At 37.1% G+C, this 25,683-nt stretch overlaps 1 protein-coding gene across 2 annotated transcripts in view; it reads right to left on the bottom strand.

Annotated features, from left to right (window-relative positions):
• The window catches only part of TBC1D9 (TBC1 domain family member 9), a 51,594-nt gene that overhangs the window by 13,623 nt on the left and 12,288 nt on the right, over positions 1 to 25,683 (bottom strand). For both annotated transcript variants that reach the window (XM_035326318.1, XM_035326319.1), the window contains exons 2-13: positions 22,398 to 22,508; positions 15,940 to 16,058; positions 14,473 to 14,701; positions 13,194 to 13,455; positions 11,632 to 11,839; positions 9,022 to 9,228; positions 7,398 to 7,568; positions 6,845 to 6,995; positions 5,093 to 5,307; positions 3,109 to 3,226; positions 1,894 to 2,179; positions 1,146 to 1,275 (exon numbers count right to left, since the gene is read on the bottom strand). In XM_035326318.1, coding sequence (XP_035182209.1) covers positions 1,146 to 1,275; positions 1,894 to 2,179; positions 3,109 to 3,226; positions 5,093 to 5,307; positions 6,845 to 6,995; positions 7,398 to 7,568; positions 9,022 to 9,228; positions 11,632 to 11,839; positions 13,194 to 13,455; positions 14,473 to 14,701; positions 15,940 to 16,058; positions 22,398 to 22,508 — 2,207 coding nt within the window. The remainder of the gene's footprint in view (positions 1 to 1,145; positions 1,276 to 1,893; positions 2,180 to 3,108; positions 3,227 to 5,092; positions 5,308 to 6,844; positions 6,996 to 7,397; positions 7,569 to 9,021; positions 9,229 to 11,631; positions 11,840 to 13,193; positions 13,456 to 14,472; positions 14,702 to 15,939; positions 16,059 to 22,397; positions 22,509 to 25,683) is intronic.

Below are 25,683 nucleotides of genomic sequence, written 5' to 3'. Positions count from 1 at the left end.
AGATCGCTTACAGAATCACAGAATTTTCTAGGTTGGAAGAGACCTCAAGATCATCAAGTCCAACCTCTGACCTAACATTAACAGTCCCCACTAAACCATATCCCTAAGCTCTACATCTAAATGTCTTTTAAAGACCTCCAGGGATGGTGACTCCACCACTTCCCTGGGCAGCCCGTTCCAATGTCTAACAACCCTTTCGGTAAAGAAGTTCTTCCTAACATCCAACCTAAAACTCCCCTGGCGCAATACCTTTTACAAAAAAAGGTATTTTCAATAAATAAAGAAATCACTGGCATGGTAGAATGTATTTGTTACTTATATTCTTGTCTCAAGAGTCAAATGTTCCTCAGTATATTCTATGCTGAAGGACAAACTGAACCATGTTAATAAAGCATGGAAGGTTTAGGGGCATTGGAAGTGCTTCTGAAACAGTTGTCATATTGTTAACAGATACCTACATCTTGAGCTGAAAATACTAGTTAAGTCTGTATGTCAATACAGGAAAGGAAAAAAGGAAATTAAGAATTACTCCTTTAAGTTACTTAAAAAAAAAACAACAGTGTAATCATCAGGGATATTTTAATTATTATTTTTAATTTTAGGACAGTGAAATTCATTTACAAGTTTTAGTTTTCTTGTAGGCTTTGTTCTGTGCTTTACCAATATTAGTTATTACCAGCTCATTTCACTTGAAAATATTTTACCTTTGTTTTCCTGGGTCACTAACTTCTCTATTATCACCAATCAGCACTAGCTGAAAACTTAAAAAGAACAAAGTTCCACTGATAATGGCAAGGTCTCGTGAAATCCCGTTGATTTCACTAACATTCCAGTTGGGAAAGGCATGAAAAAACTTACAATAAAATTAACAGTTTGTGAATGACAAGTTCAGCCTTTTGTTTGTAAGCTACTTTTTGGTTGTGAGCTGCTCTCCTGTGATACAGCATGCTTCTATGCAAGACAGCTGCAAAAGTTTAAGTTAAAAGAAAAAAAGACTAACTCCCTAGCCCATTTTGGCATTCTGAGATGAATACTTCTTTCATGTCCTTCCAATTCCAAGCAAAGCCAAACTACAAAGAACCAAAATCCTCTATAAAGCAGAACTATTGCAGGTTGGAAAGTTCCCTTGAGAAATCCTATCCTACCTCATAGGAAGATCGGATTAGTCTGAAGATATCCACCTCAGGATAAGGCTCTACATCATCACTGAGCAATGAGTGAAGGTGAGGAATGGGTGGAAGAGTGCTGTCCTTATTAGTTACGCTGTCCAAATACCTGGTGATAAAAAGAAAGTTAAATGAGAAACCCAAGATTCATTTGTACTCCTTCCCTTCTGAGGGCTAGTAGAATAAGGGTTACATATAAATTAATTAAATGTAAAAACAATTATTTAAATTGAATGAATTTACATTATTTTTGACATCAGTGCATGTCAAGAAAATGGAGGTTACATACAGCAGTAGCAGTCCATATTAAATGATTCAGCCTGGTCTGTTTATTGGCCTCCTGTTCCACCAAAATGCATTTATGTCTACCTAACGTGTCTGAGTTCTGTTTAGTTCATTCTCAAAACAATTTCCCTTAAGATCAAGCCTTTTTCTTAGCAGCATTTGCACGACAGCAAGTAAGAGATGTAATAAAAATGATGTAATCAACCAAAATAAGTTTCTATAACTTGGGAAGTTTATTTGAACATCTTGACAGAATAATTTAATTTTCTTGGTCACTAAACATTATTTTAAGATGATATAAAGAACGCTGTATATGAGTGGAAAAGGACTTCAAGCATATAAAAGATTTACATTTAGTGCACTTGTTTGAGTATTTCAATGTAGCTGAACACAAATCAGAAAAGGAAGCAAAAATAAATAAATTATTTTCTGAAATATATACCTTCCCAAAACTGTCATGGCTTCTCCATCGTCTTTACAGTTGAGCAGCTTATCTACATTAGCATCGAGGACAGCAAGTGCCAACTGAAATATCACCTTTATTCCTTCACAGAAGAAACAATCCACAACAACCACAGCACTCTCAAATGGCATTACACTGAGGAAAAGAGTGAGGAACCAGGACAGGGAAATAGTGGATATTACACCCAAGTCCTGCATGCAGTCATAAAGCTGGGGAACATAATCACGAGCCAACTCTTCAAAGACACCCTGATCCACCAATGCTCCTGTTGAAAATAAATAAGGTTAGATGTCCATTAATTTGGGAGCAACTGAACACATCGCCATTTAGGGGAAAAAAATGTATTTTTTTTCCTTTATCTCTAGATACAAAAAAGAATATTCTACATGATTCTTATATTAATTTATTGCTTTCAGGTAAGTATCAGATTCTATTCACTATTAAGCTGTACATACAAATTGAACTGTAATAAGTTTTTTGTTGTTTTAATTACACGCTTCCTAAGAGCCGACAAATTGTCAAATATGCTCTTGGACCTATAGAAGTTATATTATGGCTTAGTATTTAATACTACCAACAGAATAATACTTTTCAACATTACCAATCTGAGGCAGCCAAGGTGATGTGTTTGTGAGGGACTGGGTTTATTTTTAAAAAAGAACCCTCTGTGAAACATATCTAAGCCATAACATCAGTATCTTAAGCTAGCCAAGAAGAGTAATTTCTAAAACTGTATGAATAACTCATTTATAAGCTACAGTAAAGACAGCTTCTACTTCCACATACTCAAGGAATCTGCTATCTGAAAACAACAGCTTTCAGATACTGTCACTCTTTCAAATCAGATGTGAACAGGCAAAGGTTTCTACTGTAACTTGTCAAAGCTCCTGTTTCCACCTTAATTAGATACCTGGATCATCTAGAAGTACAATTTTAGCCTCTCGTCGCTTTTGGATTTACGCTGTTTAAGCATATTTTAGAATTGCATCTAATCTTAAGTAGGTGAAAACTTGAACTATCACAGTATCTGTCTAGGAAATTGCTTCTATTCTCGCTGAGCATGCTGTTTTACCATGAATGCTCACAATTGTTTCTATGCCACAAATGGATCTACACACGTGCTTGTTTCAATAGGAGTAATATCAACTCAGGTAATTTTGTACTGCCATTTTAGAAGATTTCTTCATAACATACCAACAACTCTTGTGTTGTAGTAGTCAGGTAGCATACGTTCACACAAAGCCACCAGCAACCAGAAAGCTTCCTCTTCCTTTGCATAAAGGAGAAGTACTGAAGTGACAATATTCATAGCCTAAAAGGAAAGGAGTATAATTTGCTAGACCCATTTCTTCAATATGTAACACAGTAAGTGGGCAGATAAGTGCTTACTATAGTTAGGAAATTAGCTAAATATCCCCATTCGGATCCCAACCTTTTCCCAGTGCTCACAGAATAGCTTGAGAAAGCATCAAATAAGCCACAAAAATTAGTTTTAAAAAAGAAAAACAAATAAAAACCACACAAGATTTCTTTGTGTAATTAGGGACCTACTGAAGTCTGCAAGCATCCAGTTTCACTGCTACTGATATTCTGCCAATTGGTGCTCTTAGGGAACCTGAGTCCAATACTGACAAAATGCCTCCTAGAGCACTGATGATGACCACTGAACTCCTTGCAGAGGTAGTTTGCACTCCCTGTGCTTTCTGCCAGTACAAAGTACATAAAAACTATGGACTGTGACACTATTAACAAACAATTGTCTGTCACAAACAACCGCAGCGTAGTGAAACAGAAGTCTCTCGTTATTGCTCACTCTCCGTGTTCGACTGTTCATCTGGCAGTTTTTTCTATGATGTTTCCCTCCATTTCCAATATCACAACATTGTACAATGACCTCTGAATTGTTTGCTCAGATCCTTTGACTAGACTTCTGTTAGTCTGATGAAATCAAAGTATTTCAGTACCGTTTACTTCTCAGTTTGCCTCATTTCAGATCCTGACTCTTTAACATTTTAAGACTCCAGTTTGATCATTACCTATTTTGAAACAGCAATTAATGTTCAACTGAGATTCAGAACAACATTACAACTCTGTCAAAGTCTGTTACTTTCTTTTATCTTGTCTACCATGTACGAAACACTTCAGTGCCTGAATTCTCACTGTAACCATGAATCAGCATTCTGAATGCCATGGACCAAGTCTCAAGGCTCTTAACAATTACCATGGCAGCTTTAGGAGCTAGAAAGTGTCTTTCTACTGATCCTCTGTTAAGCAACCTTTACAAAAATGTTATTTTATTTTATTAGCGTTATATTTGCTATCAAATAATTTATGATGGTATCTGTTAGAATTGCTTCCACTTTCACTTACTCATGTTGCATCTGTCAGTATTAACAGTCAGACATTAAGTAGGCTTCTTAACACGAATTCAAGTTTCCTTTATATAAAAATAGGTAAAATTTGCAAAAAAAAAAAAAAAAAAAAAAAAAAAGACAAAAAAGGGCCCAGGTGACTAGTGAAAGTTACGTAGAAAGAATGATTTGAGACTGGAAACTTGACTTGCATTGCAGGCATAAAAACTCTAAAACGATGTACTATTCAGCATTAACTGTACCAGTATATAGTTGTGATGTACACTGATATGCTCTAGAGTGTTCTTTTACGTTTGTTTTGTTTTGCCTGATTGAACTGCATCACTGCAAAAAGTAGAGGTGGTTTTGGAGGGTTGTTGTAACTAATGTAATTCAGTAAGAAGGCCAAAACTTAAGGCTGAGCAATTAGAAAGTGGATTTTTTTTTTCCTGCTTACAAGAATTCCTGAAGAACCCTTTCTTTAGGGTTCATTTTTTTTTGTTTTCTGTAGACACACTTCAGGACAGTTCTGTAGTTATCTTCTGCCCAGCTTCTAGATTTAGAGGCAGAAAATATGCCTACAGATACTATGCACTTCTCTGCGCATATACTGCTAATACTTCTGTTAGAGTAGGCCCTTGTGTCAAATCCCTCTGACCTCGGCACTACTGTAATTCTGCAGTGCTGAGGCTTCTCTTCACAGCATTTTACCAGTATCAGTGTACTTACATGGCCAAATACCCAAATGTGCACAGCTGAAGAAACAGGAGTAACAAGAAAGAACTGGAATTCCAGAAACTGAAAGAGTGCCAAGGTATTTCAATTACCTGACAATATCCTATGTTCGGATTTCTAAAAGCATAAGCTGTCAACACTCTCCTTAGAGCAGCAATACCCATCTCATTCTGGAAAGCAGGATGTTCTGGGAGGGAGCGATGCAGATCCCTCTCTATCTCTTCTGTAGCAAGGTTATACTTCCCCATCGATCTCTCCACTAGGTCCTCATAATAGCCAGGATGAGTGGCCATTTCATTAATGGCTCCTGGGAGTGGGAGAATGGTATTAAAACCAGAAGAAAAAGCAAAACTTAGCAGATACAATATCTCAACATGATGATGATCATCTGCTCTTCTTTCATCTTGAAGATCAGTTTTAAAATCCAATACACACTTTGAAACAAATGTGAAACATTAGTTTTGTAAAGGTGATTTTAAAAAGTATGATGCTTAGATGATTGAGGGATCAACTCTTCTTGTCTTCTCCTCTAGAGAGATTTTATATTAAGGTTTTGAAAAATAATAAAAAAAGAGAAAATAATAAAGCCTCTCTTTTTCAACCAGGATGAAAGAGGAGGCATGAAGAACAAAAAAAGCTGTGCAATCACATGGTATCATGAGCTTCCTCTTCAGCTGGCTGTGGGTTTGATTATCCTAAATAACTCAGAACATGCCTCTGAGAAAGCTACTTGCCCTGAGGAGGTAGTAGATTATGTTTGGTTGCAGAAAGTACAGTATCTCAGCCAAAAGTGAGAGACAGGAACTCCTGAGGTCTATTCCTGCTTCTGAAAATGTCTCTGTCATCTTCGGCATGTTTTAGGGTTACTATCACACGCTCATAGGGTTGCTATGAGATTTCACTGGTGACCTCAAAACTTACCTGGAAATGACAGTCTCAGCAACAAAAGAAATCAAGTGCCAGCACACAGTAATGCACATTGAAAAAGAGTGATTATAACTATACCAAGAAAACTAGTCCAAACTATTAGCCAGATGCAGGTCAGATCCATGCACCTTGTGTATATTGTCTGAAAACATCTGTTTAATGCCAAGCAACAAAAAGATGACTTAAGAGCAAGCATTTTTAGCAACGAAATGGAAAACAAAACAAAAAGTATCCTTATGTCATCATATAAAGTCCTTGGTGTGCTCGTATCTTAAGTGATGTAGGTAGCTGTGGTATGTATCTCATGAAGGGATAGAGCTAGAGAAAGCATACAGAAAGCAAAAAGGTAAGAAGAAAACCTGAGGTATGGGCTGATTTCCATTTAAACTGTAACAAAATGAATAAAATCCTTCAGCTTTGAAAAAAGGCCTAAGGGGACACAGGTGTATAGAATCTTCAACAGCATGGAAAAGATGGATGGACAAATAATATTTTCTCACTATTTTTCACATATTGGGAGCACAGAAACATGCTTAAATTTTGGAATTCCCTGCAAGAACTTATTGTGAAGGCCAAAAGATTAACTGGATTCAGAAGCAATTAAACAAATGCCAAGTAGGCCTGCTGGTGGTTTTTGAACATCTAGAAGCCCCTATGCTGCTGCTGACTTCTGCTAACACAGTATACACTCTGCTTTTTTATATTCTCCCCTAATTATCTGAGCCTTGTTTGAGAAAGGATGTTTTCTCATCTAGACAGAACTTGTCTAAACCGGTCTTGTGCCTGTTAACTCACAGCCTTACTTGCTCCAAATATTTTTGTATGCTTATTAACTACACCCTTAAATACTTTCAAAATCCTCTCTCCCCTCATGCTTTTGCTTGTATTCCACAGTCACATTCTGAATGAATATTTACCTGAAAACAGTAGCCAAAGTTCCCCTCTCATGCTTTCAGGAATGCCCTTCAGCACAAGGTCTCTCGTCTTCTCAGTACGATACATACAGACTCCTTGGCCATATTCAGCAAAGTGAATCTTCCATGCTTGTTCTTTCAAAAACTCTTTAGCCTAACAGCAATAAAAGAAATGCATAAAGATGGGCATTAAGCATTTTTAATAGTGTTAGAAAGAGAAGTGCTAAAAGCCTGTAATGTTCTAACTTTCCAAGGGAGCAAGAAATAACATGGCTATAGTCCAATTCTCTTCTTAATGGGTTGCCTCCTCCCATTTCTTAATTTCCATTTCAGTAGATTTTATTGTTAAAAGAATACTATTGGAGCAGTTGTACTTCAGAACAGGCATACAAACTCTCACGTGTGAAATGTTTTGTTTTTGAAAAAAAAATATTGCCACTTGTAGAGACAGGTCTGTGGCAGACTGAAACTTTGCTGGGTCAAAAGGATGCATTTCAAAGAAAACATAATTTAACAACTTTTTTTCAGTCAGGTACAGCACTCAGACATATTTTACCAGCTTGGGGTTGAACTCCTCAGGTGACCTCCGTCGATACATAGTCATTAAAGCTTGAGTTGCTGTTGGAATGCCATTGCCATTGAGATTGAACTGTCGCTCTCCTTCTGACTCAGAGCTGAGGCTTTTGTGTGTGCTGGCAGAAATGATACTATTTGATCTTGTAAACACCTGCAGAAATCAGTCGTGAGCAACACAGGCATAGAGTTGAGCCAGTCTGGACTTCTTCTTTTCTTTTACTTCTAAGTTTTTGTATGCTAACAGCTAACTCAGACTGAGCAAGTTAAATCACCCACATACAATCAGAGTAAGAACAAAACATAATTTAAACCAGTGTAAAATAATAAAACTATTTGCAGTTTCCTCAATGATTTCCTCAATTATTTTGCTCCCCTCACTTGAAAAAAAATTATTTGAAAGAAAATTGAACACTGTCAGACTGTGATTTGGAAGAAAAATATTTTGGACAAAAAGGACTAACTTCTCAAACAGCTTTGAAAACTTTTACTACAGTTAAGATCTCATACAGCAATTCACGCTATATGCCTAAAATTGAAATTAGCAGTCATGCATATCTACATACGTAGTCATATTACTAACTGTAATAATGACTGCAGTTATTAATTTGTGTTTATAATTCCATAGGTAGAAAAAGAAGTTCCACTTAGGGAAAAAGCAAGAAGTTTCAGCATTATGTATACAAACACACATGCTCTGGAATGCAACTACAACACACCGATTACACCTTGCCACCAATAAAGCAAGTCAAAAACTGACTTTTAAGATTTATATGGCCAGCAGGATAGGGCTATTCAGTGCAATACTAAGGTATGGTTTACTACAGAGTTGGACCATGAGGTCTACCTACATAAAACCAAAATGATACAGCACAAAAGCCTTGTCTGCTCTGAGACCTGAACTGCTAAGCTTTGCTGGGTTAAACAGATCTGATGAGGCTGTGATATGAAACACCTAAAATCACACCTAAAACCTAAGAATTCAAACAGAAGCCTTGAAATTCAGAGTTTCTGAGAAACATTCATCTCACCACATCTTTTAAAAACTATTTACTTTGTATAGGTAAATAGGAAAGAAGTTCTGGACAACAGGTGGCCCTGTTCTGAAGAGCATTGTTCTTAGTTCAAATGTTCTGAAGTTCAGTAACAGTGTATTTATAATCTCATACATCCTTCTCTGAAGAATCAAAGTATCCAACTCAGCAGTTTGACTTGCATTAAAATAGTTTTACATTAACTGCTTTTTTAAAATACTAAAATTCCACAATTATATTTTGACTTGGATATGTCATATTAAACAGTGTTATTCAATTAACCAGATAGCTAACCATGCTACTTTTCAAAAAAGATACTCTTTGATGTTAGAATGTGGCAGCAGGCGTTAAAGTACCTCTTCCACCTCAACAGTGATTTCTCTTACTTCTAACATGAAAAAGATATTCTAGTCATAACATTTTAACTGTACAGCCTAGGGGAAGCTAAAGGCTTCACATAAAGAAGGTAAGATTTCTGTGTACAAAGGTATAGCACTTAAAGGTTTTCATCTTCTCTCATCACACCAATTGAAACTCCCTTTTAGTAAATGATTCCCGTTCCTCTCCACATACCTCATCGTCAGAGCTCATACAACTTCCAGAAATATTTTTTTCCAAGTATATTTTTGAAGTTGTTTGTTGCAGAAAATCTGAGATCCTCTGTACAAGAAAGTCTCGGTCTTTCAAGTTGGCAAACAGGAATGTCATTCTGTTTTTAGTGCTGATTGATAAGGGGCTGGGCAACACACTGGAGCTGTCTGCTTTTTCCACTATTGTCACCTAGGAAGAAACAGTTCGCTGCAGATTAAGATCTTTAATTAAATCAAGTTGCTCGGTTTAAGAAACTAAATACAATAAACCCTTGTCCCTTCCTCTCCTGTATCAAATCATCATAAACATCCCTCTGCTGGAAAACAGGATATGGATTCAACTGCTCACAAGTCTGAGGATGAAGACTGTCAGCCCCCTACAACTGGCTTCTGCACATTCTCCAGCAAAACTCCTTTGCACTGCTTAGTTTATTTTCCTCAGGCTTTGTTTTTAAAAAAAGTAGTAGAACAAAATTTCTTCTGTGGGATGCAGATATATCAATAACACTCCTGTTCTACCATGTTATAACCGCATACTGTAATAACAGCTGTTAATGCAACTCCATTTTCATGACACATAGAAACCTTTGGCTAAGGGAAACTAACCCCACACCTTTCGTTACAAAGGAAAGGCATCCAATCTGTGACGTGAAGGTTTCTGCTTGACCTTCAGTTTTTAGTGGTCTGGTCACTAATCTAACTGAACTCCAGCCTGTAAACAGTACTCACACTACAATCTACCGAATACAGGGCACAAGTTCCCTGAACATTTAGTAAAGTGTTTACACCAAGAAATCTCAGGGATAAGTCATATGCTATGGACGAACTCTGTAACAGCTGTGTGTTCTAAGCATTACCAGTTATTAGCCTTAAAAACAAATTAATCCAGTTTGTGCAGTTCATACTATGAAGAAAACACAAAGCATAATTCAAAGCACATCTATGACTTTAAACTTCTATGACTTTAAACAATTTCCTATTTCAGCTTACCTCATGTATCTTCTGACTTTTTTTTTAAATTTAACGTAGGGATCGATGGTGAGACATTAGTGCAGTAATATTAATGCTTCTCTAGCTAAAAGGATAACTGTTTTTCACACATTTCCTGTGAAAGTATATTTAAAGACCTCAATGAACAGCTCAGGTCCTAAATCACTTCTCTGTCCTGTCAACTTCCATTTTTTTCTGTTAACTACAAATGTGTTAGTTCTTCATTGACTTTAAGGACCTTCACCAACACCATAATTAGCTATCAAGTGTTCCTATGTTGTTTTTCTATTCCACTTAAAAGCTGAGCATAATCAGCACAAAAAGAAGAATTTAGAGAGGCATGGGACAAGCATTATGGCAAGCATGCTCTGCTATAATGAGAGCTGAAAACTGCTTATTGCCTATTAGAGACACACAAGTATCTGAAGCACTGATCTTGGAGCCTGCACATACTAGGAGCAGCGAACAGTGCAGGCAGCTGCTGAAAATCTTTTCCACTCATCATTTCTGAATCAATGCTTTGTTATTGTCTTATCAGTCAGAACATCTCCAGGATGTTCCAGAACACTGGAATTAGGGTCTGAACCAATGCTTTAATTAAATAAAGAGCTTCCCTTTTAACTATTAATGGTACTGATCTGTTGTTCCAATGGCTGGTGTTATCCTGTGTATTACCATTCTCCTTGCTGGTGCTAAGACTTGACCTGTTCAGAAGAAAAATACTTACTCCTTCAACTATTTCTTAAAGCTTTGAACCCCATGCTACTGCCGCTGTGATTATCAAAAATAGCATGATAATCAAAAATAGTTGTTGAATTTATATCCAGGGAAAGAGGTCCAGTTAAATGCAGACCTTATTCCCCTTCTCTAAAACTTTACTCAGGACTGTTGCTCCCTCGGAATTCCAGACAAATAGCAGAATTGTAACCGAATGTCTCTCCTCAAGTAACCACGGTCATTGCAACACACTGTGGAGAAGCTGTACTTCAAGGTTTCCAAACAAATACTTTTTGTTTTTACTCCTAATGACATATGGGGAAAAAAAAGTGCTTTAAATATGCCATGGTTCTTCAGATAAGCTGAACTGTCCTTGTTTACACAAGCTCTGCAACTATTCCCAAGACTTTACACATTTTTCCATCAAACCACAAAGCAAATCAATTATACAAAATCTCCCCATTACATCATATTTCATTGCCTCAAACTTTAATTATTTTTACTGAACACATATTTTAAGCAAACAACTTTTAAAAGAGCAGCACAAAAGCATTTCTTAAATGCTGGCAAATATTTTCCATATACAGGAATAAATAACTGCAAGTTTGTCTGCATGAAGAGACAATTCAATTCATTAGTATTACAAGTCTTTACATCTGACAGAAGCAAAGTCTATCTGATAGATTCTTTAATAGAAGTTCCACTCTTCTATCTAGCAAATCTTATCGTCCCCCTCTACAAGACACAAAAAATATACCATGGAAATGTAAATAAGAATAACAAATTATGTGAGAGAAAGAAGTGTGGGGAAAAAAACTAGGATGCAATTTCCAATACAATATTGCTTTATTTTTTGCCCTATCAGTCTACATATAGAAGTATTTACCTCTCGAAGAGGGATAATAAGGCTGCACAAGTTCTCTTCCTTACTAGTAAAGCAAATGTAGTTTGTAGAAACAAACATCTGACCCAAAATATGCATTTTGTTGAATGGAGTCCACAGAGTACAGTCTGTATGCCCATCTAACTTCTCATCCTTGGGAAGTCGAAACAATGCACGGTATCTCTCACTCTTTGCTCTGGCATCAAGATCCCTAAAACAAAAAAACAAGAAATACATCACAAAAGGCTGCCTTTTGTTTTAAGGCAGCTGTACATAATATATTTTAAGGTATATTTTATACAAGCCATTGCAAGTTACCTACAACATACAACTCAGTTAAACACTGAGCATACAGCGCATAGTAGAAATAGTTTGCTTGTAAAGGATGTATAATCTCCCCTGCTGGAAGATTTTAAGACTACATGAAAAAAGTATCTGCCATAAATGACTTGGATACAATGACCCTGAATTCTGAAGGAACAGACTAGGTGATTTTTTGGCATTTGGTCCTATTTTCTGTGAGTGCACATAGTGAATCCAGCGATGGGACGCAAGGCAATGGCCTTAAGTTGCGCCAGTGGAGGTTTAGTCTGGGTATCAGGAAGAATTTATTCAAAGAAAGGGACATTATGAATTGGAACGGGCTGCCCTGGTAGATTGTGGAGTTGCCATGATTGTGGAGGTATTTAACAGACACATGGATGTGCTGTTTAGGGAAACGATCTACCAGTAGATTTGGAGTGTTAGGTGTATGGTTAGACTTGATGATCTTAAAAGTCTTCTCCAACCTAAATGATGATTATTTTAAAAATACAAGAGACCACATCATATTATGCCAAAAATGTTTCTTTGATGTTGATTTATTAACACAACGGAATCCTTAGGGCTAGAGTCTGTTACTAATTCCAAGATTTAGTCTTGCTAATGCAATCAGTGCAGAACACTGAACAGTAATGACTACACAGTCTGTACTACAAAACATTAGACAAACCTAAGTGATCAAATGCATGTCAGATGTCACCAAGTAATGAGAACTATCGACAACAACTGACTACAGTCTGACACGTCATGTTAGTGAACCATACAATAAAAAAATTAACAAGAAACTATTAAATTGCATACTATACTTCATGCCCTAGAATTTCATTTCATTGCTTGTAGCTCTACTACTTTAAATGAGTTCCAGATGGAATTCTTCAACTAGAGTCATTTTTTTTAATTCCAGTTATAGGGCCAAATATGAATGCTAGACATGTTTCTTAAAGAGGCCTTACAACAGATATCTAATGCAGCCAGTGTCAAGAGATGCATAAAATCTTCTGAACAAGTGAGACTGCGACTCAAATATGTCTCATATTTTGCATATTTGCAAATTTTCTGTTCCTATTTCAACAGTAGACTAACTAATTATACCTAAGTAATTCCTCACCTTTTGCCATCACTTAGAATCAATCATTCCTTTTTGGAATAACACCACATAGCAACATAATTAGAAAACTTATAAACGAATGCTGGAAGTAAAAGGAATGAGGAGAAGCAGGTGACTAAGAGCCAGTGTTACCTACCGTTTCAGTGCAGATACTTTTTTGGGGGATTTCTTTTTCAGCTTGGGTAATGACCTGTCTTGTTCAAACCCTTCATTGTCCAAAAGTTGTCGCATAGCTATATTGGCAAGCTGTTCCATTAGTTTAAATGTTTCACTGATGTTAAGGAATACTGAGAAGAAGTGTTCACTGGACCTTGTGCTCACTTTGATCATATCGGGGAAGAGCAATGTAGCATTCTTCTCAAGTTGAGTAATATCAACCCAGCGGATAACTAACTTTGCTGAACAGAAGCAAACAAAAAGACTCAGTGAACAAAATAGCATATTGAAAAGCATTCGTCTTTCATTTTCTATAAAATGTATTCAACTGAAATTTTCTTGCATCTTGAAAAGTTGGGAGGACAGCATAAATAGACACAGCTTGTATAAACAAACTATGATCACCTGACACACAGTACATAAGAGGTTAAATACTATTTAGTTCTGTACAGAATGCCACACATAAGCTAGCTGGGCTAACATAACTTATCACTGTTACAGCACTTGCTCAGACTCTGATATCCTCTTGCCTAAGAAAGAAAGGAAATGTAGTTTGAACACATCAGACAGGCTTCTCACTACTCTACAACAGCTAAAGCAATACAATTAACTGTTTTACAGTTTATTTATCACTTAAAAGTATTTTGTAAAAGCCCTAATTTAATCAAAATATTGCATCCCACTTCATTAAAAAAATCAAGAACTTGAGCAACTAGACAAGAATCATGTAAGCGTTTGTGTATATAAGATCAGTCTGTTCAGGGATGATGGATTTAATATTGCCACTGCCTAGGTATTTAGGCAGACTCCTACTACACAGACTGCTCAAAGAAATGCTGCCCAATGCTCTTACATGGGTATTTGTCTTTAATAGTATTGCGCAGATGTCATACTCAATTTGGGAGATAATTAAGTTTTTATTTCATGTCACAGAGTACAACCACAAGCATTTAGAAATCCTGTCAATACTACAACAATCAGGATACCACACAGTATTAAAAAAAAAGCTTCTTGCGCAGAGGTTTGAACTAAGTATTTCTCCTATGTGCACCTCCACTTGTCTAAGCACTGGCTGATGTAAAAAAGATTTGTACAGTTTATCACCTGGATGCTCTAGTGTTTTATTTTTATACATCAAAATATTTCAAACATTACAGCAAGGACATCCTAATTGGGTCAACAAGCTAACAGTAACAAACTACAGAAGACTTCCTAACAGTTCTTAGATGCACAGACAGACATTTCACTGCCAAACATACCTTCTCTTCCCATGAGGAAAGAATAAAAGCAAAGGTGATTAATGCTGAGATACACCCAGCCCTGACGGGGCACTTTCCCCTTCCAGTAACTGCAGGAGTAGTAGTTCACTAGTTTCTCTTCTTCTGGCATCCCAAATAGCTTGTGAAACTTTACTATGGCTTCCTTAAATTTTTCTGTATCATCATCCTCCTTGATGCCATTGATTTTGTTGTACTCAGCAATGATGCCCTAGAAGGGAGCGAAAGAAGTACATAGCATGTTAGGTGCTATAGAGTATCAGATATTATTACCATCGCTGTCAGGGGCAAAGGCCACAGTAGTTAACTGTGATGTCAAAGTATTTCACTTATCTTTCTGCCTATATAGTTATTTACCTTATTCAAGGCTGTCTTCTGATTACCTTGCTCCCCACCATGACTATGCCAAAAGTAATCAAACATCAACCACTTAGCTGCTTTGCTAGGATCCTGTTTAAAATTAACAAATTTATCTCTAATCCTAACTACTCTTTAAAGTACCTGTGATTTGTAAAGTTTTCCCCTTTCACATAAACATGTTCATTGAGGAGACAGGGATAGGATTTCACTAGATTTTTTTTCTAAAAAGAAGGAAAAAAAAATTGTTTTAAAAGTTATTTGATATTTTTCCTAATGAATAACCCCTTTTAGGATCTTGAGCAGGAGAAAGTAGTAGAAAAGAAATATTAGATTAGGATAACTGTCAGGATGGAAAACCATTAACACTTTTAGGTGCAGAAGATCTTAATCAAATCTGAAGTGTCAGCAGTCCAGTGAAAAGCTGCTTTTTGATACCTCAAAGACTACAGTTGTTTCTGTTCCATATTGAAGTTCTGCTCTACTCATTTTTCAATTATTTTTTTAAATTGCCCTCTATGTTAGAGATAAAAAGAAAAGATACTGCTTGCCTATTGGTCCCTTTCCATGGAAAGTATAATACAAGACAGCGAATCACCATTCATTTGTCAGAAAACTTTTTAATGCTCTATGAAGTATAAAAACATTCTAAAAGTCTAAAAAGTAACAATTTCCTTAAAGGATTACATTTCACAAATGACTTCTAGCATAAGTTGTTCCCATGACCATCTATAGCCCTCATATCTGATCAAGTAGTAAAACAAACTAACAACTATGTAATTCTTAAAACAGCTGACCTACTACTTCAAATTATAAAAAAAGGAATTTAACAAAGCCAATGCTTAAAAATACACATAAATTAAGTACAGTAATTTTGCTTACAATCAGTCATTTACCAAACACTGCTGTAGTAATGTACACTAATGCCAATTTCCTTTATATTTACAAACATGTTACTATTTGGAATGTATTTTTCCTTTCAAAAATATGGAGCAGTCTTGGGAATACTATGTCAAATTTCTTTAGAACTCGTAATAGTCTTCTATCCACAATCACATCTACCATTAGCAATATTCACAATAATATAACTACCTGTATTTTTCCTCTGACAAATGTATTTATGTCATTCTCATTTTCAAAGATAGAAAGAGTTTGCAACAAATTCTGTTCAAGCCATTCCCAGTGTTCAGTGATTTCCTTCCTTGAGCAACCTGTATGTAAAACAAAGAAACAAACAAAAAATCAAAAAATAAGAAATCAACGTCTATAAATAAATAAACGACTTAAATAAAACTTGCCAGTAACTACAGTTGCTGTAGTTATAACAGATGCTGTATCCTTGGAAATTAGAAAATTCTCCCCCATTGTCCTCTAACTTCATAGTAAGTAGATGGCAATCTTCAAGATATTCTGACAAGCACAAACTGCCTATGTCAGTATCATGAGCAAGAAAATCCTAAATTTAGAATTCCAAACATAGTAATGACACTGTGCTGCGCAGCATCAAACTGAAGAGTTGGTAAAGGTATTACTCACACCTGTTGGGAACTGACAAAAAACAACTGTTGTATATTCTACAATCAGTTCTTAATTCCTCAACACTACATACAAACTACAAACCAATGATGAAATTACAATAGCAACACTGAAAAGCACCATTTTTCTATTATTTTTCCATTCTAAGTCTATTATGATGACTCTTCCTCAAAAGAAGGGTGCTGAAAGACCTCCAAGAAAGCTATTTCTTTTTAGGGGTAGGAGGATTGTCAGAGGTAACTTATGTCTCAAGGTGAAAGAATAAACTAAACTTCAAGTTTTCTTAGCAAACCAAAAGGGGCCAAATGAGATCTCTTTGATACCAAGGAAGCAACATACATGTAGTCTGTAAAGTAGTTCCGTACAAGAATGAAAAAGCTTCTGGAATGAGCAAGAGCTAACACATGCAAATTTTCGCTTCTTTTTTTCTTGAGTGGGATTTTAATAAATATCACTTCCATTTTGTCCCTCTGTTCTCAACAACTTGCAGAATGAAGTTGTTGGTGCTCTTCACTATCTCTCTGTCACCATCCTGAAGATAAAATAAATTCAAGCACTCAAAAAAAATTGACTCCACCGAAAGAGCAGGTTGAGGGAATTGTATCAAAATAGGGACTTCTAAGTAAGTATTTTCAGAAGAGAACAAACAAACCAAAAAAACATTACATGTTCACATCTATATATGAAGCTTGATAAAAACGTCAATCCAACTAGGAAATCAGATCAATACCTCATCATAGTTTTGTCCAATCACAATCTCAGTTCATTTTACTCAGAACTAGAAAGTAAATCTATCTATATGTTAACTAGAGAATACAGGAAAGTATAGCCGTTCACGTGGAACAACCATTAGAAAGTGGTGACACTACAACTAGCTGTTGCTGATAAACTCTCCAACTTAACTACAGGTACAAATCGCCCGCGCTGGTGCTATACTGTTTTAGCATAAATGTTTCTGCTGTTCATAGAAGAATTTAATGTAATCCTCTTGAATACACAAACAATTGTTTTTCGTGTTGCTCAGAAGAAAAAATAGTATTTCTATGGAATACAATCAGAGGACAAGTTCAGAGGAGGGCCACAAAGAGGATCAAGGGGCTCGAGCACCTCCCCTGTGAGGACAGGTTGAAGGAGCTGGGGCTGTTAAGCCTGCAGATGAGAAGGCTCTGGGAGACCTTATAGTGACCTTCCCATATCTAAAAGGGGCCTACAGGAAAGCAGGGAAGGGACTCTTTGTCAGGGAGGAGTGATGGCTTTAAACTAAAAGAAGGCAGATTTAGATTAGATATTCAGAAGAAATTCTTCATTCATAGGGTGGTGAGGCACTGGCACAGGTTGCCCAGAGAAGCTGTGGATGCCCCATCCCTAGAGGTGTTCAAGGCCAGGCTTTGGGCAACCTGGTCTGGTGGGAGGTGTCCCTGCCAGCAGGGGGTTGGAGCTGGGTGGGCTTTAAGGTCCCTTCAATCCAAACCATTCTATGGTTAAACAGCTATGGTTAATATCCTCAACCTGTAACCTCCCATCTCACTGTCTGCATTTCTTGTCTCCATTCCAATTTTTGTCTCCATGACTCTCCCAGACAGTTTAATCTACAGCAGATTGTGCAAGCAGGCCAAAATCAAGATATGATACAGAACATTTCTAGCCAAGTTCTCCTCACAGTCTAGATCTTTTTCCTTGCTTTATTTACTAAGGATTAAATAAATATTTTCACTGCAATATTTTAAACTATAGGTCTACTAACTCTGCTACTGGCAAGCCTTTGCCCATCTTACCATGTTAGAAGAGTTGACTATTTTGCCATCATTGGCCTTTTAGGTAAATCAAGCAATACCTCTAAATGTGAGGGAAAGAAAAATAGAAAAAAAAAAACAAAAAAAAAAAAACCACACACATTCAACAGTTAAACCACTTTGGAATAGAGCCCTTCAAATGTAAGATGCGAAGGTACAGAGGAAACATAACTGTGTTCAGGACTGAGAAGAAAATTAACGTGTTATGTCCACCCTTCTCTCCCAAGTACATGCTTACCTGAAATCCTTATTAGTCAACCTGAACTGCTGCGATTTACAGAAGGCACTACAAGAGAAACTAACACTTCATGGAGCCTAAAATTGTTCTTGCCAGTAACAGCAGGTTCAGGAACGGAATGGCAGAAACCTCAATTTGTGCAGAGCGGGAGGAGAAAACATTTAAAGCTCAATATACAGAGACAATATGCATACATATATATATATATATGCACTCTAAAACTCAAAACTCTTTGTTAACCAGAACACACGGGCTTTTCTCAAAACCTTTTCCAATGCATATAATACAATTTCAAGATTGATGCTTTAAAATAATCCATGTTCTTTCCTTCATATATGAAAGAAATATGGATTTATAATCTTGTATGCAAATGCACATAAAATACCACTACCATGAAAAACCTACAGCAATGATTCTACACCTGAAACACACAAAGCCATAGTAAGGATGACTGATTTTACAATTGGAACGGGAACTATATAAGTTGTTTATTTCTAAAGAGGATATACATATATACCATCACTCTTTTCCTGAAGTTAAGGGCTCTCAGATTTGGAATGGGGACATAGCCCAGAAAGGCTATTACAATATACAAGGTTGATCATGTACAACATTTTCAACTTCTAGACCATTAAAAATTTATATGCCTTAAACTGTTCTTGCAAAGTCACCATAACATCTTTCATATTATCTTTCCGGTCTAGTTCAATAGACAGAACTGTAACCTGTAGCAGACGTTCAACATCACGCTGCACTGGAGGAAGTGGTGTAAACAAGCCCACTTACAGAGCTACAAAACCTGAGATCTAACCAGCTAGCATTCTCATACAGCCTACATACATAGAGTTAATACCAAAGCAAATTCCAATCCCTATCCAAAATGAACTGTAAACAAATCTAGGTTCCAAACATAACTTTAAGTCACTTCAGAGCAAACAAAACCCCTTGGATTATTTTTCCCCCAGAAGAGTCTTATACAGAAGAAGATCAAATGTCATGCAGCATGAATGAACCAGGAAGCAATCACATTTGTTCCAGTCATTCTATTCTGTACAGCTACTCACTGAAGGCAGAGATTATTGCCTTACGGAATGCATAGGAGAATAGGACAAATCTCCGTAAAAATAAGAGATTACAAGTACCAAATAAATGGCAGTCTATCGCTAGGGAACAAGGAGGGACAGCTATACAATGTAGGACAAATCACTCGCATAGGTAAATGCATCAAAATCCCTTAATACCTTGTATAATGGTAACAACCCTTGATCGGTTCAGAAGGAATTGCTGTAGTTGTGAGTTCATAAAATAATCACAGTGCAGAGCCTTAGGCAATGCTGGGCTGCTCAGCTTCAAGGCTGCAGAGATAAATGATTTGCTCTGTAAAATTTTACCTCCCATTAAGAGTCATGCTATTCCCTTCAGGGGATAAGCCTGAGCTACTGCAGTCTTACAAAAATACAAAACAAAAATAACGAAGCCAATCACACAGCCTGATATTATGAGGTTAAAAATTCAAGAAACAGTCCACAAAAAATGGAAACATATATATATATATACACTACTATACTTGGTTAGCAATTTCAGTTAGGGTTCAGATTCAGAACTGAAGGGCATGTTTATTAAAAACTGCTTAAATGTTAACTGAGTACAGTATTTCTACATTCAAAACTGCAAGATCTGACACGGAAAAGGAACGAAAATCCTTCGCAGTTCAGTAGCAGCATAAGTTCTATGCTTATGGTACATTTGGTTATTCTGGGGCCATAACTCATCCACCTTCCATTTTGTGTCCCTGGTTACCTGAGGACACACATTGTTAATAAAAAAAATAATTATCTGTAGGTGTCACGCAACAAAATATGCAAATGCGCTTAAAGAAGTAGTTACGTGGTTTATTTCCAAAATCTCAAAAAATAATTTTTGAATGTGTGCACAGTATGATCACCTTTGAAGAAAGACTCCTTTGAGAGCTTTTTGACACAATATTTTCTTTGGAGGGGAGTCTGCAAACAGTGAGAAAGTTTGTGCCCTCAGTTGCTCCCATTCAAGGTTCTGGGACAGAGGTGCTTACTCATGGCTGCACACTGATAGGGAAGATGAAATCTCACATGCATCTGCAACTAGCTCTGCTTGTGCACAAATAGTGTAAATAGACTTACTGACAAGCACTTTTACCCTTCTTTCTCATGACTGAGATCCAAGGAAAGCTGAACTGCAATGTCTCATCAATTACAGTCACAGCAAAGTAGCTGACAGTACAAAGCAAACAGTTAAATTAAGATTCAGAAACAACCTTCATAACAGACTATTTCATTAAGATCTGCTTTTACTATTAGCTGCCATTAAAGGCAAATTACTTTATACAAATTAAAATCATCAAGGACTTGATACTGGTAGGCATATAGGGAAAACATCTGTTTAAATTGATGCCCTGTGTCAGGTCTTACACTATTGAAAGTTGCAATAAATAGTTGTATTAAGGCAAGCTATTCAAAAATTTCCTATTGGATACAGGATATGACACAGCTCTGATAGCACCTTTGTCAGATACATGAGTCTCATGCTTCCAAGAACAGACTGCTTTGATCTGCTAACATTATTAGATCTATGGCAAGCCTTCACCCATCTCTGTTCCTTTCCCAAGAGAGAGGGTTTGTCCAGAGGAACAGTCACACAGAGTATGTCCATGTCACATTTTTTTGAGAGAAGGCACAAAGGAGAGGGCAGTGTTAGGCAGAACTCTACAGCATCATTAACCAGTATTTTGAATGTCGGGCAGCACTGGGGGTGCTAGGAGCTGGCAGTCTATCAAAGAAATGAGAGGCATGTGTGCATTCCTCAACTGTCCCCTTTTCTCAATTTTCTTTCAATTGAACTGCTGCCTAGAATACTGTTTGAAACTTCAGAAATACAGGTGTTACATTCAAAAAAAAATCATTTTCTAAGACTGACAAAGCCATACTATCACACTGAGAAATCTGACCTTGCAAATTCAGTGAATCAGGGCTAAAAAAAACTTGACTTTCTGTATTCAGCTTCAGGCACTACTTTCATAGCTGGCAACCAGAAAGAGAGACTAACCACAGGCTACTTCACACTATTTGCAATATGTACCTGACCCCAGAAAGAAACATTTAGTATTTACAGGGTCTGATGCACACATACCCTGATTTATGAAAACTGCAACTTCATTGATTTACCAACTTTCATAATGACAGAAGAAATGGTCTTAAGGTTACATATGTCAAAGTTTGAGCCTCAACTACCAGAAACTCTTAAGAGTTTTTGCATCCTTCTAAGAATATACACTTCTGTATTTAACTCTAATCTAGCTACTGCCTGGTTGAAAATAAATACATCACCAGAAGGACAACACTGTCTGAACTAACTGTCCAGAAGGTGAGCATCCCTGGGATCTAGATGGTATTTATCCTGAAGGAGACTGAGTCTGCAATTCAGGAAATGCCATACCCATATTCAGCATTCAGGTGAGAGCTGGGTTTTTACTACCTTCCTAGTTTTCATCTCAAGGGAAGCCAGGTGCCCAGCTAATTTGGGGGCCAAAGCCCAGACACCCCTCCTATTGTACATTTTAGAGACACCCATCACCCAGGAACGCTGCATTTCAGAAGTGCTGCAGGACTAAGCCATGGGCATGGAGGAGGCATGGACACTAGACTGCTTCCCTGAGAATGTATCTGGGAGAGGAAGGGTGGGAAATAACAGAGAACTCTCCCTGCTCCATGACCGTTTCTGTTTTTCCTCAGTCAGTGTCAAGCATAACAGATACACACATACTGGCAATCAACGTCTGAATATTAGATGTTCTGGAGCTTCTTAATTTAACCACTAGAGCAGGTTTTCATCCTGACCTATTTCTTTGTCCTAAGATGACTGTGCACAGCAGGCAGGATGCTCTGTTAGTTATGTGGCACAGTACCCAGGAAGAATGAAAATCCACATGTCACTATGTTTGTCCTTACCACAGGCAATAGTCCAGTAGACCAGGGAGTCTGGTGCTTGATAGAGGATTCGATACGGTGCCACTCTGGCGCTGGAGTCCAACACGACATCAAGAGTACCCACAAGGAGACCTACGGAAAGGGAAATTCTGATAAATACACAGTGATGAATCACCTGAGACCCCAAAGGAAGGGGCTTCACATGCTCCTAACCCCTTCACATGCTCCTAACCCCTTCACAGCAAAAGGCAGACCTGCGTATTGATCCCCACACTTGTTCCCTCGCATTATAAGGAAGAGTGACTCAAAAGAGAAAACATCTGTTTCAACAATATTTCATCTTCTAAACATACATCAATCCTAGCATGATGGCAGACAAATTGAAGCAAAGAAGATAACAGTTTTATAAAACTGTATTTAAAAGTTATTTAGGTCTTTTCAGCTTCACATACTTCTGGAGCCCTGGAGGGAAAAAAAAAAAAAAAAAAAAGGAAAAGAAAAACCCAGATAATACACCCTAGAAGAGTTCAAAATTCAGATGTCAGGTAGAAAAAAGTAACACTTCCAGCAAAGATAATTATGCTATTTAATGGTCTGATTTTCTTAGGGTAGAAAGGATCAAAATGCCTAACAATCAGGCTGATTTTCAGCTGAAATTATACCGATGAAAGACAAAGCCATACTGTTTTCCCAAAGTAGCTTTGAAAGTTCTTTGCTAGTGAGGGACAATTAACAGTTGCATACAGGAGCTACCAATAACTCCTGACTATATTTCTGCAAATTCTAAATGGTATTTTAATAAGAAATCACATACAAAACATAATTCTAACCCCACCAAAACCCTCTCCCACCAGATGCCCTATTTATTCTTGAAAGATGCAGAAGATATCTCCCTTTTTCACCTGCACATAGAATTTTCATCTTCCCTACAGAGATGTGGGTTGTAAATTCTCAGCAAATTCACATCTTAAGAACAGATGGATGAACTTTCAAAGATTTTTTTCTGCAAGTATTTATTAGGGCAGAAAATATTTTCAATAGCTGAAATAAACTGCACATACCAAAATGATTTTAAAACATTGATGCTAAAATCCTCTTTTCATTTCAGCTGTTTTCATCTTTTCCCATCATAGTTGTACTAGTTCCCCATTCTGTATTGTCATGACTGGAATAGAAGACTGCTTCCCTAGCTATTCTTCTTTCAGTTTTGTTTTATGCATTACAAAGATATAAAAGCACTACCCATTTTCCATTTTAGCAAACCCAAAAAATTAGAACTGCAACTGACATTTGGAAATACCCCACCTATCAGTGACCTTGGATTCCCCCACTTTATATTTTTTGTTTAGGAAAACGAAACTTATACATTGATCTTCACAGGCCAGATCAAATATAACCTATTCCTGCACGATGCACTAATACTCACCATGTTTTAATTCACAAATTCTGTAATAATGAGAATCAAGCCTGGACGTGCTATCGCTCATTAGCGAGCGATACTAGAAAGTTGTGTGCTGGTTACAGGATATGAATACAGCACATTAATGAAAAATATCCCAGTGTTCATTAGTCAAGCTAGCTTTAGTTGTTACTATTGCATCTCTCCTGTCTTTTGATTACTGGTGTACACTGACAAGCTGCCTTTGATCAATCTGCCACCAGCCCTCCTAGTTGCATCTTGACTCCTTTCAAAATCAGCAGACCGAAGCAGGTTAAAACATTCCTTTCACCTTCCAGCATTTCGCAATTTTTTGTTACATTCACCCTCTCCATTCAGCCTTCACATAGTATGGCTCTGCTCCGGAAAGCATGCGCGTACACACTTTCAACTACAAACAAATATCTCAAATGCTTAAAGCTACTAGTGAGCTTAAGAGCATTTCTCAACTGGATCGCAGACCAAACCAGACACTACACTGCATGTATCTGCTGGGTTTGCTGCAAACTTATAGCAGAGCTTGTGCCAAAGACTCTTCATGCTTTGAAGCTTCACATGTCTACTGACAGTACTGAACATACAAAAAGCATGATGCAGTATCTACATAAAGTTGTCTGCTGGCCAAATGTAATCTTCTCTGAGGTACAGATACACTGTTGAGTCACTGTGATCTTTAAAAATATGCTTGTTTCTTTCCTTGTACTGTATTTCCAAACAAGTTGGTCTGAGGGTGGCCCTACTGATTCCATCGCTAGATCTCTTGGGGTGCTGCAGTTGTAAAAACTGGGATACAAAGCTGAGGTCAGAGCTAGAATAAACCTCCTGATTTGTGCAGCAACACCAAGTTAAAAGAAGTGCCCCATCCTATCTCCTCCTCCCTCATTACTGGAGATAGGACAGGAACACTCCCCTGCCCCAAACAGAAACAATGTGAGAGAGCTACATATTCAGGAAAGGTGGAGAGAGCCATACAAACAAAAATAGGGCTAGGCAGCACTGAAACAGAGAGATGTTATGTGTGGAAAAAAAAGCTGCAATACGTATGAGTTGCCCAATCCCTTTTCAGTAATAGAAACAGGCTGTAGAAATATCCCTTAAGTATGGTTAAAGGAAGAAAATTCACCGAACTTCAACAGACCCCGTGGAAAATTCAAAGTCTAGATTACCGAGTCAATTGCAACAGTTTATCAGTAAAATCTTCCTTGCATAATGAAATAGTTATTTTGATAGATGATACATGTGATACTTCAAAATAATTTATGCATTCTTATATATTAAAGTCAATTAATATTTATTGTTGTCATTATACATTTATCCCTGATTGTTATCCTTCAGGAACTGTTCCACTTTGCACTGTAGGACAGGTTTTTGTTTGTTTTCAAGGCAGCCACATGACACAACCAAACTAAAAGAAACAGCAGTTCAAATAATCAGAGGAATTTCTACTTGATCATCATTATAATAAAAATAACATGAATTTATTTTAATATTGCTCAGTAACTCTCCATACAGAAAGTACCTTTTGAAATATGATTAATAACTGAAAGTTCACGTAAAAATGAAACAATCAACAAATAATCATATTCTTTAGATTAGACTGGTCCTTGGGCATGAGCCAGTGAATTATGCAGGCATCACATCATGTGACTGCATTGATTGCAAGGTTTTTCCCCATGGTTTCATCAGGTTTCTGACTACAGTGAAATAAGGGAAGGAATTTCCAATGTAATAATATTGAACCTGCAAGCCCTTGTTCAAGCAAGCAGTTTCATCAGCAATGGTTTAAAGCACATGTTAAAGTTTGTGGGATTAGTGCCTGACTGCCTGGTGACAGCCCCGATCCTGAAGGCACTCAAGCACAAGTAACCT

This window comes from Oxyura jamaicensis, chromosome 4 (genome assembly GCF_011077185.1).
Source record: "Oxyura jamaicensis isolate SHBP4307 breed ruddy duck chromosome 4, BPBGC_Ojam_1.0, whole genome shotgun sequence".
NCBI classification, from domain to species: Eukaryota; Metazoa; Chordata; class Aves; order Anseriformes; family Anatidae; genus Oxyura; species Oxyura jamaicensis.
Note: the sequence above shows the minus strand (reverse complement) of the source record. Positions and strands in the feature narration are given on the sequence as shown.